This window comes from Dermacentor albipictus, chromosome 5 (genome assembly GCF_038994185.2).
Source record: "Dermacentor albipictus isolate Rhodes 1998 colony chromosome 5, USDA_Dalb.pri_finalv2, whole genome shotgun sequence".
NCBI classification, from domain to species: Eukaryota; Metazoa; Arthropoda; class Arachnida; order Ixodida; family Ixodidae; genus Dermacentor; species Dermacentor albipictus.
Genome location: NC_091825.1, coordinates 85,589,221 through 85,606,838, shown reverse-complemented (window position 1 = coordinate 85,606,838; position 17,618 = coordinate 85,589,221). Strand labels below are relative to the sequence as shown.

Sequence of the window (17,618 nt, the reverse complement as noted above, 5' to 3'; positions counted from 1 at the left end):
AGAACCATCATACAAAAATAATGGTGAAATCAATGGCCTGTGAAAAGTGTAATTCGTATATAGGCACTGTTGACATAATAGGTGCCATACCGGCCTCAAAATTATACTCGACAGAGCAGTTTGTTTCCTATGTGAAGCACAACCTCCCATTACATGCTGTGCAAATAACCAAGCTCGGTTTGTTTTGACGTGCTACACAGCATTCAGTGTAATCTGTTTTTGATTCTAAAGAAGTGCCAAACACCACCTCTTTTTCAAGGATGTCATGGGAATATTTGGCGAGACCTTTTCCAGCCCCTCATAATGGAAGTGTGGCCAGCCAGCTTTGCTTGGATGCCTTTATAGATTTCTGCTCCTGATCATTGTGTGCTATCAAGTTGCAGAAGTCTATGCAACTGGTGCAAGGCATTACGTGTTTTTATAGTCAGATACAACTTTAGGAGGCTGCGGAATCTGCACTTTAAGGCAGGTGAACACAAGCCTGCACCAATGGGCACGCACTCTAGACTGACATCGTGCCGCCGGACAGACTTATACCTGCTCGTTGGAGAGGGACTATTTCTTTAGACGTGTAAGCAATCGGCTGCTGCGCTTTGGTCATCTGGGTGGGGCCTCTCCCGTCTTCTGAAGTTTTATACGACTGTAAAGGCTGCTGCTTTTCATACAACACAAAAGGACAAAGTGTACAATTACTTGGCCTATGAAATGGATACATCAGAAGTGTGCTATGCAAGTGCTTAAGATGTGTGAAATATGGTACATGCAATTATAGGACAATTTTAAAGAATATGTGGTATCGAACATGCATGTAATGGCACATTTGAATCAGGGAGTGTTGCAGTCATATGCACAGTCTATAGGTGATAGCATTATTAAGCTCCTGCTGTTTCCTGTCTTCACTGTGAATTACACACACCGTTCATCTTGTGGCTAATCAACATGCACTGTATTCTTGCACATAGAAAGAACAAACAACACGATGACGTGTATGCTGCATTGGTCTATCTTTTATTTACATGGTCCAAGAGTGGCACAGGTTGTCTTACGTTTCTGCCTATTTTGAAGGGACACCAAGTGCATGTTACAAGTCTCCTAATATGCACAGCAGAATGTTTACTGCAATAATTTTATTCATGTTCTTTAATAATAAACAAAATATTAAACTGAAAGCTCCTTTATAAGGTGCCTTCTGTGGGCTCAACAGGAGAGCAGTGAGGGCACCGATACTACTGTTGCAAAGCAGCCCTCTGGACCTCTGCCACACTCTCAAGAGCACGTGCCTGGCGCTCGCCTACTGCCACCAGGCAGTTGAGTGCCTCCAGCAGCAGAATGTTTTGCTGCAAAAACGTGTATTGGAATGAATCAGCCGCATACAAACCATTATTTACAAAGAAAAATGCTCGTTGCACTATTAGTACTAAGTGCCCTTAACTGTGGAAGCCTCTAGTGTAGTATGCATAATAAAACAATGCGTTGGGACAACATTGCTTTATTTTTCATAACTGGGGTTTTCTTTTTCAGAGAGAATTGTCATGTTGATTAGTGTGCCAGCAGCTGAGGTGGCACCGCACCTTCACGAGTCTCTACTGTCAGCAACACAAACCTATTTTTGTTCGCTGCAAAACAAATGCCTCACCCTACAATCCCGTCTTATACGAGCTGATTGCATCCTATGCCTACAAACATCATATTTTTGTCCCATTGCGCAATTTTCTACCATCCTCGGCTGTAGTTCTCTCTCCTTGACATCCATTCTGTCATGCTTATGTAATCACCTGATATGAATTGGCAACAAGTGATCGAATACGTGCATGGCCTGCCTGCCGATTCCTTTCTTTTTTCTTAATCTCAACTAGCATATCAGTTGCCATGGTTTACTATGCCACTGTCTTCCTGCCTTAATGCTATCTCCAACAATTTTTGTTACTTCGCTTTCTGCACAGTCCTTGACATCTCAAGTTTCTTTGTTAACCTCCAGGTTTATGTCCCATATTGCATAACCGGTGGAATGCAATGATTCTAGACTTTTTTCAAGGATATCGGTCACGTGGCGATCACGATTCGGTAATGCCTTCCATGTGCTGTTCAACCCATGAAATTTTTGTATAAGTTTCCTGCTTTATATCAGTACTTGCTATTGATATTTCACTTGGATAAAGATACTCTTCCATAAATTTTGCTGGCTTAATGTCACTCATGAATTTCTGTTATCTCACCAAGTTAGTGAAGGTTACCTTCATCTTTTCCATATTTTCGCGGGCCCACTTGCATGTAAAAGCACGAACACTCATTGGTTCTCACTGCCTTCTTTAAACTGCTAGATATTCAGTTCGTTACTACGAAAGTGACTTAATCCGTGCACTCTTATTATGCTAAATATGAAACAGTAGAAATATACTTACCTGCAGTTTGTCGATGTCTCCTTCACTGTGTTGGTAGCGAGATCCATCGTCGGTACCACCTCCTTGTCGCATCGTCGCTATATAGGATGTCTGCCTTTTGCCCACACTATGTAATGTTCGTGACGCTCGCAGTCACGCAGAGTGGAGGAACTCAGCGCACTCGCAGAAGCAGCACCGGACAAGTTGTTTCTTCAGCACTTCGCCATGAACAGTAGGTGCGCGTTGCGATCTGTAAAATCGCCGAAGCTATTGGCAGTCTTACCGGGTGCACGGGAAGATTGCCCACGGAGGAACAGAACTATCCAAGAAATAGTGGCCATCGTCGAGCCTGATCACTACGTCGTGCACTGCAAGCTCGTTGTACGGGTTTGTTTACACTGGGCCTCTCTGATGCTTAGCCGCCATGCTTGCCCGTTGAATGGATGTGATGACGCCACTACAGCGTTCCCTCGTGGTATAATGCGAAGCGTACTAAATTACAAATTAGTCTAAGACGCATTCAGTGCACATTTCGTAGGCTTCAAAATGCTTCTAAACCACGTTAAAGTAACTAATAATACTGTACAAAATGCATTTGTTTTACAACTTGCTTCTGCATGTATTGCACTCGGTGGAACGACAAACAAGTGAAAGAAGGCACGACCATGCACCGACGGTATGATCACGTGAGCCCCAGTTTGTCGACCGCCCAGAAGGCAACGCCCAAGGAATGACAGCCAGCCGGAGTGAATCTTGATAAACCAATGAAACTGGAGGCTTGTCGAAAGATAAACTGTGTCTCGGTACCATTCGTGCTTTCATCTTGGGGTGTCGCCAGAGCTCGTGAAGATCCCGAGTTTCGCCAAACTCGACGCATCCTGCATAGCACCCCAGCAAAACAGCATGATAATCGCACAGTAAATATTCGGCGTGACGTCGTCCAGCTTATCAGATGCATATTAATAATACGTGATCAATGCTCTGCAAAACCGTACGAAAAGCGCAACGTTGGTACTGGGGAAAAGCTGATCTCTCACAATAAATGTTTCTGCCAGCATAACGACGGAATTATTGCTAGGCCTGAAAGAGACGTGCAAGTGACACACTGATAATGCTGCGCCTTTGACGTTTTTGTCGCTTTCATAATTGTTATCGTCAAGCTTTCTTCCCACTTATCGCCTCTGGGATGCTTAAACCATCGCTATCGCAGTTTATCGTGATGCTAATAAAGCCTGGCTAAATTCAGAGCAGGAACTACTGGGACACAAGCTAAAGAACAAGAAAAGACAATACACCGCACTACTTGCAACTGAAATTTTATTCGCAAGGTTATATATTATACAAACCCGACATGTCCTATGTCATCATGCGTCATCAAATGGCATAAAAAAGAAAGATAAGCAAACAAACGAGAGAAAATACAGAAAACATAAATCACTATTTATGGATGTTAGCTCGCAAAAATATCCATATGTTAGGTCGTATATATCTAGAAAAGATATTTCAGTGTCATAAAGCGCTTATAAGCATGACTGACAAACCATGCCCTTTGTTTCTTTATCTCGTGAGCCTCTACAACTTATCTTGTTGTTAGATCGTTGTGCCTATAAAGGACTAGTATTGTCAAACTTGGGTGCGCATTTACCTTGGGAGGTGCAGTCTCTTACGTGCATTGCCGTATGTGTGTGTGCAATTCCTTTTGTGGAATTGAAATGCTCTTTCAGCCTAGTGTTAAGACATCGGCCTGCTTGACACGCATATGTTTTGTCCACACGAGAAACGCACCGAATACACCACTGAAGTGGAGCATCAAACATGAAATAAAAAGCATGAAATAAAAGCCATCACCTCAACTACATAAAGGCACGAAACGTAGGCAAGTTATCAATATGAAATTGTGCGTCGTGCATAATATAGTGGTTGCCATGGTGATTTAAAATCTCTAGCAATGTTGCTTCCTTTTTTTGTTTTCGTTTTTGGTGTGCTACAATTACTCATTTTTCCTGCCTTGCTTCTATCGTTTGTTTCGAAATTGGGTCGGTCCGCTCTACGCATTCCACCTTGTATGTGCACACCACGCACCACGTGTATGCCACGCACACCACCTTGTATGTGCGACTTGTGTTCGCGCACCTTTTCATAATGATTTACTGTGTGAAACTGTAGTGGCTCGAAGCTTGCTTTTACAGCAGGCAACGGACATAACGAGGAATGCGAGAAAGATGCTAGCGGCAATTGGCAATTCACAGGAGGCTGTATGCGTTACTTTCGTGACAAGGCTTTGTATCTGTTTTGCTCTTTCTTTTATTTGCTTTTCGCGCACTTTACGTGTTATTCAGCGCATTGATGTGCCCTTGTTGTGTCTTTATGTTGTATAATGGAGGTGCTCCATAGAATCAGACATTATGATAGAAACAAATAGTAACAAAAGCTCGTAAATCTACAATAGGCGCCTAAGGTGTTTGCTGCTCTTATGCATCAGTTACAGGTTGTTCCAAATGTTAAAAAGGTCACTTTGTTTTTACCGGCTACTGCTTCATTGCTATGCAGTCACTATTTCTGTCCTACCTTCGGCCAAGAGACAGTGCACTGCATACAAGTAGAGGCCTACTTACTTTCTATATAACTGGAACGGTGCCTCAGCTACATGACACACAATAAACTGTCCACTGAAAGCCAGAGCCACTCAAGCAAGGACATTTTAAACATCTGACACTGACGGCACACCGACGGGGCGCACGTTCACTTTGGCCTCACTCTACGAAGCAGCGTGTATAGCTAGTCCACCGGTAACGCATTCGCGTGTTTCACTACCTTGTTGTTGTTTATTTTTATTTGTTCGTCTCTCTTTCTCTGCGGCTGTGCCCGTGGCGACAGGTGGGAGCATGGACGAGGGACGTAGGCCTGACAGCTGTGGCGCCACCGGGATCCACATTGTCGCCGCCCCTGCACCTCCCGGCGCGGCCGCCATCACGTCAGGCGTCAACCCGTGCCTCGGGCACAGCGGGAACGGAAGGGCTCAAAGGAGTCGGCGAGTCCAGAGAGCGGGCCGACCTGAGACACCGGCAACTCCTCCGCGTCACAACCATCGTCGTAGGTGTCCCGACGTAAGACGATCACTACTGGCCCCCCGCCCACGCCAACAGAGTGAACCGTGGCCACTGCACGTGCACGCCCGGGATTAGCTTTTTTTTTTTTCTCCCACGTGCCGCGAAAATGGTTAAAAATAAGTTGTTCAAAGAAAGAGAGAGAGAGAGAGAGAGGCGGGGCCACGCAGCACTACAGAGAAAAGGCAGTTGACAGGTAACACCTGCCAGCGGAAGGTGCCTTTAAGCAAAGTGCCTCAAAACAATGTAGGCAACAAGATTTCTAGTGGACGAAAGAGAATTTGACACGATGGAAAGAAGGCTGTGGCACGCTCCTGGTCTAAGAGTAGCCAGGAGGAACTAAACACGATAAACACCTGCGTTTGAATATATGCCCGAGTAGACGCAAGACGACAGCCTCGGGAGGCGCGAGTAGTGTGGCTCACAGGTGCTTTGTTTAAAGAAAAAAAGAAGTGTAAGTGAACACGGAAATCGCGCCACGGGGCTGAAGTGGGACAGACGTGACCTTCTTGTCTGCTTGGAATAGCCCAAGAGAGAGAAAGCAATGCCTGCGTAAAGTTTGGGCAATGTGGGAAGATGGGATGCAGCAGAAATGGCGTAAGTGCTTACAATGCGCGATGGATGCGCTGTCGTTATAGTTTTGTTCTTCCGCATGGTGAGTGGTAACGGCAGAAGAGATAACTTTTGGACCACAATGGCTGAGAGAAGTATAATCGACTGACAGCAAAAAAATATAAAGAAACAACAATAGGTACGTTACTAAAAGAACGCTTGTTATATAGGCTTCACAAAAGTTCGAGTAAAACTGTCACTCTTGCGTCATTTCTGTGAAAAGCTTGGTCAAGTCAGTTGAAAGAACGTCCCCGCATACAAATGTCTTGCATTATTTTGGGACTTCAAGTCAAGCTGAAGTGGCCTTGCATCATTACGAAAGACATGGAAGCAGTATTTCCTGTAAAAAAAAATAATGCAGGCAGCAGCCCTCTAGGGACGGTTTATACCCTCGGGCATTGAGGATTGTTCAACAAGAACAATGATGTATTAGGTTTTCTATTGGCAAGTACCATAGTCGACATCTGATTCTCGTATGTCAGGACCTGCATTTGGTTTGTAAAAAAATATTTTCGAATTGTTTTTTTTTGTTTTGTAAGGGTCGTTGCTTCACAGCTATAGCCCACAAAACTAGAAAGTTCTCTCCAATACGTCTGGCGACCTGTCGTAAGGGTGAATGCATGCAGAGCAGTTGTTGACTGTTTCGCCTGCAACTGAAATATGCACTGCTTCCATTGTGTTTATTCATATGTTGTGTTATATACAGGTGCCTGTGCCGGCTTCTATACATTTGTTTCCGCTAAGTAAAGTAAACCCCGCATAAAAGTGCGCGGCATTTGGCTTAATTTTCAGAAACAAAAGCACGCTTAACCATTCACATGTTTGGTTGAAGTAAAAAAATCAGAAGGAAAGCTGATTAGATAACTTCCTCAAGCAAACAAAACCAGAGAACTCGATAAGTACCCACCACCACCAAGTGTGTACTCAATGTACTGTAGTGTACTGGAGTATAGACTGAACCATTGCGAGAACATTCCAAGACACTTTTGTCGGAACATACAGGGTAGCGGCACCACGAGGTATTTCATGAGTGTTGCTGCTAGGGTAAAAAGCTTGCAGTTCGTAAAGAAGCGAAGTGTTTTAAATGACGGTTCAGAAAGGTTGAGAGCTAGCTCAGAAGGGGAGCGATAACGCTTGGGAAGCGAGTCTGGGGAAATATTTAAAGCAGTAAGCAGATGCTGCTACTGGCCACACTCGCTTTGAAAGCAGCTTCATCACGAGAAGAAAAAATGAAAATCAACCGTGAATAAGGATTTAAACCTACTTTCGAACGTTCCATCTAAAAGAGAACCGAACAAAAATCGGCCACCCTTTCCGACAACGCAGAGTACTTTACTTACACGAGGCGTCTGTCTTTCCTCTTGCACCTCCTCACTTCCTCGTTTCTGGCCACCAACTTCCGTTTGTTTGGCTTCTGTTGCCTTTTCTTCCCCGTCTACTCTATTCTCCTTTTCTTCCCTCATGCATTTTGCGCCATCCTGGCGGATCCCTCAATTCCCTCTTGGCCATGGATATTCTCGTCCCTGCTCCTTCTACCCTTTTCTTTTATTTTTGCCGGGGAACCTCATCTCTGGCCCGCTTCTTTCCTCGCCGTTCGATTCTCTGGCACTACCCCCCCCCCCCCCCTCCCCTACTGCCATTACTTCCGCGCCGCCGGCCAGCACCCACCGTACGTGATAGCTCACCGCGTCGGCGGAGGGAGGATGCCGCCATCGGTCAACGGGTCATCGACACCGCCTGCGCGAGTCCGCTACACGGGCTTCGCCGTCCAGCTGCTGGACATGGTGGCCTCGGCGCTTGGGCTCGAGTACGAGATACGCGCGTCGGCAGATGGCTCCGACTACGGGACGCTGTCGGCGCGCGAGGGCCGGTGGAGTGGACTGGTGCGGGAGGTCTTCGAAAGGGTGAGCTATGCCACGTGAGAGGTGGCAAATAAAAGGGCTGTGTGGGGTGGGAAATACAGTTAAACAAAACTCAACGTTATCTACATTAAAAAGCTGTCCCTCAGAGCAGCGTAACAGAAGCCCCAAAATTCCCCTGTGAAACAGCTTTCAAAGCGTTCCACAGGAATGTGACAAAAAGTCATATATCATAAGAAGCCAACAAACACTGCCACCAAGGAAAACATAGGGGAAATTACTTATCCTCAATAAATGAGGTAAAAAAAGCCAGATGGGAACCGAACCCGCAACCTTCGCAGTTCGCGTGCGACGCTCTACCAATTGACCAACCGCGGCGCCATTTCCCCATCCGCTTTCTTGGGTATTTATGTGTCCTAGTAGAACCCTGGTTGTGGGTTCGGTTCCCACCTGCGGCACGTTGTTTTTTCATCCACTTTAATTTTCATTATTTCGCGGTTTCTTTATCTCATTTATTAAACATAAGGAATTTCTCCTATGTTTTCCTTGGCGTCAATATTTGTTGGCTTCTTATGGTATGACTAATAAAAAGCGGGTCCCTCGGTCAACCCCCTTTCTTCTCGTTTATATATATATATATATATATATATATATATATATATATATATATATATATATATAAACGAGAAGAAAGGGGGCTGACCGAGGGGCCCGATTTTTATTTGTCATATCATAAGAAGCCAACAAACACTGACACCAAGGACAACATAGGGGAAATTACTTGTGCTTGTGCTCCTGTTTTTTTTGTGTGGTTTATCTCGCTCCCTATGTGATGGTTTCATTTTATCTTTATTACTAGTGTTTTCGAACATCTACATTATTGTCTGACATCACTGGGAACAATGTGTTCAGTGAATGGGCATCGTATTTGCACTGGCACCTACCTGAACTATAGATATATATATACATATATATATATATATATATATATATATATATATATATATATATATATATATATATATATATATATATATATATATATATATATATTTGTCATATCATAAGAAGCCAACAAACACTGACACCAAGGACAACATAGGGGAAATTACTTGTGCTTAATAAATGAAATAAAGAAACGATAAACTTATGGAAATTAAGTGGATGAAAAAACAACTTGCCGCAGGTGGGAACCGAACCCACAACCTTCGCATTTCGCGTGCGATGCTCTACCAATTGAGCTACCGCGGCGCCGTTTTCCCATCCACTTTCTTGGGTATTTATGTGTACTAGTAGAACCCTGGGAGTGTTAGCCAGTGCCACCATTCACAGACCTTGCGCAAGCACAAGTATTTTCCCCTATGTTGTCCTTGGTGTTAGTGTTTGTTGGCTTCTTATGATATGACAAATAAAAATCGGGCCCCTCGGTTAACCCCCTTTCTTCTCGTTATTACATAACGAGGGTCTTGAATCCGGCAACATTGATGCCTTCAGGTAGCATATGTGGGTTTATTGACCAGTTGCATTCACCCTAAAAAAAAAAAAAAGATCACGGTCTCGTGACGCCTGCGGCAAAAAAAGACGTCCCACGTCCGCCGCCAAGGTCTGTGAGTGGTGGCACTGGCTAACACTCCCAGGGTTCTACTAGGGCGCATAAATACCCAAGAAAGTGGATGGGAAAACGGCGCCGCGGTAGCTCAATTGGTAGAGCATCGCACGCGAAATGCGAAGGTTGTGGGTTCGGTTCCCACCTGCGGCAAGTTGTGTTTTCATCCACTTTAATTTCGATTAGTTTATCGTTTCTTTATTTCATTTATTAAGCACAAGTAATTTCCCCTATGTTGTCCTTGGTGTCAGTGTTTGTTGGCTTCTTATGATATGACAAATATATATATATATATATATATATATATATATATATATATATATATATATATATATATATATATATATATATATATATATATATATATATATATATAGTTCAGGTAGGTGCCAGTGCAAATACGATGCCCATTCACTGAACACATTCTTCCCAGTTATGTCAGACAATAATGTAGATGTTCGAAAACACTAGTAATAAAGATAAAATGAAACCATCACATAGGGAGCGAGATAAACCACACAAAAAAAAACAGGAGGGGTTAACAGCCGCAAGTCCAGTCTACGACCCGGCACTAGCGGAAGGAGATGAAGGGGCAACCGATCACAAAGTGACATCCTGTAGCCATAATAGAGACGCAGAAACAAATTATTACTCTTCACACATAAATACAACAGGCATATCTAAATTCATTTGTTGGAAAGCAATTTGATAGCATCATGTTTGGGGCTACACATATTTATAGATGCTTAACAAGTTTTTTCGCTACTCGCTTTAAGCATTTAATTTCTGCCTGGTGCACACCACTGATCTCAACTCGAAGGAGGATCAGGCGGAACAATTGCCGCCTATGTATGCCAGGCTAACCCCGCCTGCTTCAACATCACCACCACCACCACCACCACCACCACCACCTGCATCTTGTTGCCGCATTTCAGATGTTCATATTTTATGGTGCATTGAACAAGTTTTTTATTTTGTTATTTATCGTGTTCTATTTGGTAAAACACTGAGGATGCCATACCTATTCGAAAAGTTTGAAAATGAAGTGTTTTTTTAACATGATGCACCGCTGAGAACGTCGTCAATGTTTCAAGTAATGTTTTCAGGCTGTGTGCTATTATTAAAGAGAATACGAGACGCAGTCAAAATGTACTGATTCGAAATGTTGCCCAATTTGTAGGGAGCAAAAACAGAATGTGAAACGAGTTTGTGAGTAATGGTAGTACCATGTTCGATAAGGTTGATGGAGACCGATAGGGCTCATAACGCTTTTTCTGGTAGGATGAAGTTTCGTAACATTGACAATGGCACCTGGTTGCGTAGAGATGAGCAAATGACGCTATGCTTCCGCGCACTTAGACAACTCCCAGAGGAATTGCTGCGTGAATTTTCTCCTCGTAGACATCTGTCTTTATATCGCCAGTTTCCGAAAAAAAAACAAACATGAACGTCTGTGGCAGATATTACGGGTTAATCCTTATACCACGACTCAGCCAAATAAAATATTTTACATTGGGATAACCCTTTTTTTTTATTTCCAATAAGCCCAGCATTTACACCAGTAGAACTAGGTCACTAAGCTGTAGGCGGGCTCCAGCTGGCTCAGCTCACTTTCAGAGGGGAAGCGAACGTGCAATGTGTGTTTTTTTTCTGTTCTTTTTGTGGCTGGAGCTTGTTTCTAATTCTTCGATTTCATCGACTATCGTGTGCACAGCGGTCGTGCCGCAGCAGCCGAAGGCACAACGCTGTGCCGGCTCAGCCACCGAGCCGACTGAGCGCAGTGTGTGCCCACTTCACTTCCTCGTTTTTACAGCTAAGTGCAATGCGTGTCCTTCCATTAAGACTCCCTAGCCCTCCGCGCTAGCTGCACATGCGCCTTCAGTGGAGCGTCAGAATGCCGACGACGAGACAGCGTGGCTCGAGCGTGCCGCACAACGGTTACTGCAGTAAAATGAAACGCATCGGTTCCCGCAACGTTCGAGGTACAGGCTGCAGAAAACGGCCTTCTAGCGTTAGGTATAGTCGTTTTAAAGAAACGAAATAGAGAACAAACGGGAGAATTCGCGTAAACACAAGACGTGTGATAACAAAGATAAATGCACCAGAAAGCCGCGCAATGGCAATTATGGATCGTTTGTTACGTCGTTAGGAATATTCTTTCGGCGCAGCATCTCCGCGCAGAGAGATGATGGCATTTCCGAGGCTCGTTGACTTTTTCAAAGAAACCGTCTTCTCGTTTCCTCCTGAGTAACGCAAGAGAGCCATTACATCAAACGCAATATATATATATATGTCTATATGGAGAGAGAGAGATAAAGAAAGAGAGAGACTGCAGAACACGAAAGAGTCATTTCAACATAATCTGGGCATTAGATGTTAAGAACAATGCTCGTGCTGACTCTTGGATTACTTTTTTCGAGAGGAGGAGACTTCTTCGAATTGTCAAATCCACCCTATCAGAATCTTCGACAGTACCTTTGATTCTGCACGACATGGCAACAGACGAGGAAAGGTAAAGCCGAGCAAGCTGTCCAAAGACTCTCAATGAATTGCTGCGTGCACTTAAAAGTGGTTTCGTAGACAGATTACCGCGACCTAATTTTCACTATGGTTTCTACAGGTTCGGGGTCCGCAAAGCAAGTCATAGTGTTGCCTTGGAGCAGGACAATCGGCGAAACAGTGTGGTCAAAGCCGTTAATAGCGCACTTTAGTCGTGTAACTTCACCAGGCTATAGGACCGATGGCAAGCACGCTAGAGATGGGACGACCGAATGATACATGTACCGCATCACCAGTAACCATAGTAACCGAAGTCGATGTTTAGAATATCCTCATGGTCAGGCGGAATTAAACAATCAGCAGCTCTAACGAAACGCACGCAGTGTGTGTCGAATTCACATGAACACTCAGTGCCTCTCATTTGAAGTATTCGTTGACGGCAGGAGATCAAAGCTAACGCAGGTGAGAGGAAGTCCCATCCTAAAATGAGCTCGGGAGTACAGGTAGACTACACGATACACTGAATGTGGTCACGTACGCCTTCAATAAAAACATGTACTGGGCAAACTTCGGAGGACTGAATAAGAACGGCATTCCCACAGGCTGGACCAGTGTAGGGCGTATTCACTTTTCGCAAATGGGAACACAAATCGGCGCTAATAACTAAAAGCAACACATCCGTATCGACCAAGGATTAATCTTCACACTTTCAACATGCACCGACAGTATATTACACAGGTGTTTGGGAGGGTTTGGGCGGCATCCGAATGATGCGGCTTTGCCTCCTCAAGCGGCCCTATCTAGTTTTCGGAGCGATGGCCAGGAGACGACGTGGCCGCACGAATACTACAGGAAGAGCGTCGCTATACAAAGAAACAGCGTTAAAGAAAAACGAAGGCCCACGTAACAGAAACTTCCGGTTGTGCCAACGTTGTCCAGGGAGGGGGAGCATCGTGCGTAAAGTTGGTAACAGCGGCGCTGTTGGAGTCCTGGGGCGGAAAGCACATCTCTCTCCATAGCATCCTAGCCACGTCGTTCGTCCGGTTGACGGCGTCGGCAAAACCTTGAAATGTGGCCACGGATGCCGTAGTAATATCAGGCCGGTGAGGGTGGGTGTCCCGCGCTGTTGTGAGGCTGAGCTGGTGCTCTTGCTGAGAGGGAAGTGCGAGAACCATGCGGTTCAGGCGCGGGTGGCGGAGACTGCGGAAAAGGTGATGCTACAGCAGAAACCTGAGCGTAAGTGAGCATTGGTAGGGGCTTGAATCTGGCGCGCACGCCAATGCAGCTAGTTATTCCCTCACTGTGTTACTTAGGCTGCATCCAGGAGATGTTTCATGGATGTTGGCACCAAATAATGAAGCTTGCGCTTGCAGTTTTTCGCCAATGATGGTACGGATCAGTGCACGTGGCTAGTTGGTATTGGTTACCTTGTGATAATATACGTCAGGCAGCAGTTGGATCGAATGAAGCTCACCGGTGCGCTAACACGTAGCGATAATGTCGGCTACTGTAGTGGGGTTCTTCACAACAAGGTAATTAAACGCAATCATCCCAATGCCATTGAGTAAATGGAGCTTGGGGTCATTCTCCGTGGTAGAGCCGTTGACGCGGGGGAAAACGGCGAGGACATCTGTGTACGAAGTGTACGACTCACCGATGTGCTAAACACGCTCGGCAAGCTTCTTTTTCGCAACCTCTGAGCGGACATTGGGGATGGTCAAAATTTGCCGGAGCTACTGTTTGAAAGAGGTCCAATTTACTAAGTCATGTTTATGGTTAAAAAAACCAAGTCTTCGCGACGTTTTTTCGATAGGCAGCTACAGGACTCAGATTCGCGGAATCGTCTGAATGGTTAAATGCCACTCGAACGGTCGTAATTTTCCAATCGTTTGTCAACATCGCCCCCGTGGAGACCAGCGAACATCTGTGGATTCTTCTGAGTGCTAGTGACCGCCCAAGGAAGTGTCAGCACAGGAAGTAGGCATAGTGGAAGCTGCCGTGTTGGGCTACTCCACTTGCGACACAGCCGAGGGCAGTTGATACAAGCGGCGACCCGAGCGGGGCGCCAGAGTTGTACTCAAGAGAAATATCGAGAGAGAGGACTGAGGTACCTAGAGCAACCTCCACCACTTATGAGGCAAATGAGGCAAATGTTATGAGCTTATATGACAAAGATTATTTCAGTGAGCCAGCCACCCGCTGTGACGGTCCCGAGTGGTGATGATGAGTTTGCAAAGATGAGGGAGACGAAATACACACGCTGCGCTCACAATATGTACATTATGGGAGTGCCGCCAGTACCAGCGGCATCGCAGCCATCTCTGGAAGAAGACGGCGACGGACGAGCCAGGAGTGGCGCGAGCAGTGGCTAGGCGCCCTTGGGCGCGGCGTGTGTGTGCGCATATATATATATATATATATATATATATATATATATATATATATATATATATATAGTGTGTGTTAAGTCACCAACTGCTACGTTTGCATTTATTGAAAATTTAGTAGAGGAAACGCACTTGTCAGCCGTGAAGGAGCTCAACGAGCGTACACGACAAATTGCCGTATAGCAGCGTGCACGTTACCTGCTTATTTGAGCTATATTGTTCTTGAAAAGGTGACAATGTGCCTGGAAAATATGGATGCTTATGTAGAAAACAGACCAATTTGTGCTGTCCAACATATTGCTAAAATAACTTCAACGGTGGCAGCGAGCAGAACCTTGTAGCCTTCCTCAGTATACCATCCACATCTATGTGCACATGCAAAACGTCATGCTGTTGTTCATGCGTTACTCATCTTCTCCACATGCTGTCACTTTCTCTCTCTCTCTCTCTTTCTCTCTCTCATCTTTCTATATCGCGTTTCTAGTTTCCTCAACATAGGTTCGCTCGGAAGATTTCTGGTTTGCAAAGAGGCAATATATAGCGTTTCCAAGAAAGCCATTAAGGCCCACCAAATCGGGATGGTCTCCCCACATGCTTTCCGCATTCTCCAAAGCGCCAAAACTATTTCTCCCCATTCTCTCACTTGGTATCCCCCTCACTTGAGGTCGACTGAGAGCTCTCCTTCTAACCCTAACGAGGGCGTGCGCGAGGCCGTGTGAGGACTCACTGACCGCTCCTCCTCCGTCCCTCGGCGCCGCGAGGAACGCTTGCTCACGTTCAATGAGATCACCACACGCTCCTATCTGTCAAGACGGGTATTCCCCCTCCGGCACTCTGCCTTGTGCAGGGCGCCTGCGGTGACCCTTCGACTTTTACAAGTCCGTGCGTATCCTAACCTTGCGGTTCTTGATGCAATATAGCATGAAAGGTATCCCAGTGCGGGCTGTCCCAGCCTGCGGACTAACGGCAACATTGGATCATGTGTTGTAGGAGTGTGAAGCCATCAACTCTTCCTTCAGCGAGGATAGGTGGGCTGCCCTCTTAGGCAGCCCCGAACTTAACGACCAAAATATGGCTCCACAGAGTGCCCGCGATCGGGCCGTCAAGCTCGGCTTGGCGGTCCCTAAGTGCGAATAGCCGGGTGGCGCGGGGTCTCCCCTGCGTCTTCTCTGGACAGAACAAAACTCACTCACTCACTCACTCACTCACTCACTCACTCACTCACTCACTCACTCACTCACTCACTCACTCACTCACTCACTCACTCACTCACTCACTCACTCACTCACTCACTCACTCACTCACTCACTCACTCACTCACTCACTCACTCACTCACTCACTCACTCACTCACTCACTCACTCACTCACTCACTCACTCACTCACTCACTCACTCACTCACTCACTCACTCACTCACTCACTCACTCACTCACTCACTCACTCACTCACTCACTCACTCACTCACTCACTCACTCACTCACTCACTCACTCACTCACTCACTCACTTTCTTGTCTTCTGCCTTTCATTTCTCCTCTCTCGTCCTCGTGTACGTCAAACATTATAGGTCGTCTGTGCGTAGAGAGACACACCCATAATGTTAGGCGATCGCCGTGGGCATGGGCAACTATTTCTCGCTCGTCGAAATCGCCGCAGCTGCATGCTGAAGGCTTTGCTACTTCAAAAGCGTTTTGTCTGAGTGATGCCGCCATTGGTCTAAACGGCACTTTTCTCTAGCGAAGTTGACACGACACAGTCTACTTGTGCTTCGTCGTCGTTTCGCAACCGCGTTATATTATGGATCAGCGCTGCAGCTACAAGTTATCTTGCGATCCTCTCATGTCTCCTTTTAAGTGGCCGTTAAACTGGACGGCGCTGGTTGATTCTTTTTTTTTCAAATATTTTGTTTCCGAGCAACCACTTAAAGCTTTCCGTCACTTAGCTTCTTCGGGCTTATGTGTAATGGAGCACTCCGAACAGGAGTCTGGCGTCACGTACTCTTTCGAGAAAAGATGAATTACTCGGCCTCGGCACGCCCACTGATCGATGATCGCCTTAAGCGGTTTGAAGCTCTAATTGAATTTGGGCCAGCCTCCGCTCTTTCATTTATTTCTTACAACGCTGCGGTAGTCGACAAGAAAGGCTCGGAACTCGAGATTCTTTTTTAGCAAATTTTTAGTACCTCTTATACTTGCTGTAATTCATTTTTTTTTCACTTGCTGAAACACAGCCATGACGAATATAACACAAAAATGAAGCTTCGCACCGCTGTTAGGATGTGGTAATGCTCGGCGGCTTTGTTCTATTGAGGGTCTCCACGATGCTTGAGCATATTTTTTTTTTAATGTGGAAGGCACAAATGGAGAGCAAAGCTTTGAAATGGCGAGAGAGCTAAATGGGAGAGCGATATTTAAGTTCGCGATTCTCCCTAGGAAGTCCACTGTAGCTTTAGTCATTTCATTGTTCTCTCAATGCACGCTGAACAACTTCTAGGCTTGATTCGAAGCAACCTGGAACGTCTTAAAACGAGGAGTTTCACTTGGGTAGCAATAGGCTGCTTGGGAAATGGATTTTGTTTGCTTTTAGCGGCGCCATCATTGAGCCCGTGCTTTCCGTTTTCTCTAAGTGCTTTTTAGCCCATGTATTTCCTCAGATGATCTTCTCTCGGAAACAGCAATTTAATGGACAGTGAGTCGGAATTGCTGTTGCGGAAGCTAACTGGCTTTTCGCAGACAATTCGCGGCTTCAGATTAGGTAATTTTCACTATCGTATCAGGGACTGAAAAACTAAAACGCTTGCCTGCTCATTGTCAGTGCCGCAAATACAGCCGTAAGAACCAAACCTAAAAGGAGCAAAGCCCTTTTAATGGTGATTCCAAAGGTGAATACCACAGGTTACGTTACCCTTAGCCTTTCCCTTTTGTAATCTCGTAGTTGTTTTTATACGAGCTGGTGGGATTACAGTGTTTCGCAGCAACCGTGATAGTTTTTTTATAGATAATGCACAAAGTGAAAAAATTATTCGGCACCTTAGGGACGATCGAAGAACTTGAAATTACTTTAAACTAGTGTCACACTGAGCTTGAACTGAGAGTTAACCTTGTCCTATCTGTGAAATAAGCATATTTTATATTTGCTCCATTGCTAAGGGATCAAATTTCCATTTCCT

General features: G+C 45.4%; 1 protein-coding gene and 2 non-coding genes across 6 annotated transcripts in view; 2 read left to right on the top strand and 1 right to left on the bottom strand.

The window, feature by feature from the left end:
• LOC135905780 (glutamate receptor ionotropic, kainate 3-like) overlaps nucleotides 1-17,618 on the top strand; it is a 673,125-nt gene that overhangs the window by 579,991 nt on the left and 75,516 nt on the right. For all 4 annotated transcript variants that reach the window (XM_070539667.1, XM_070539668.1, XM_070539669.1 and 1 more), the window contains 2 exons: nucleotides 5,259-5,474; nucleotides 7,762-8,004. In XM_070539667.1, coding sequence (XP_070395768.1) covers nucleotides 5,259-5,474; nucleotides 7,762-8,004 — 459 coding nt within the window. The remainder of the gene's footprint in view (nucleotides 1-5,258; nucleotides 5,475-7,761; nucleotides 8,005-17,618) is intronic.
• On the bottom strand, nucleotides 9,138-9,210 carry TRNAS-CGA (transfer RNA serine (anticodon CGA)). Its single transcript has one exon. It is a non-coding gene; the product is annotated as a tRNA-Ser (tRNA).
• Nucleotides 9,646-9,718, top strand: TRNAS-CGA (transfer RNA serine (anticodon CGA)). Its single transcript has one exon. It is a non-coding gene; the product is annotated as a tRNA-Ser (tRNA).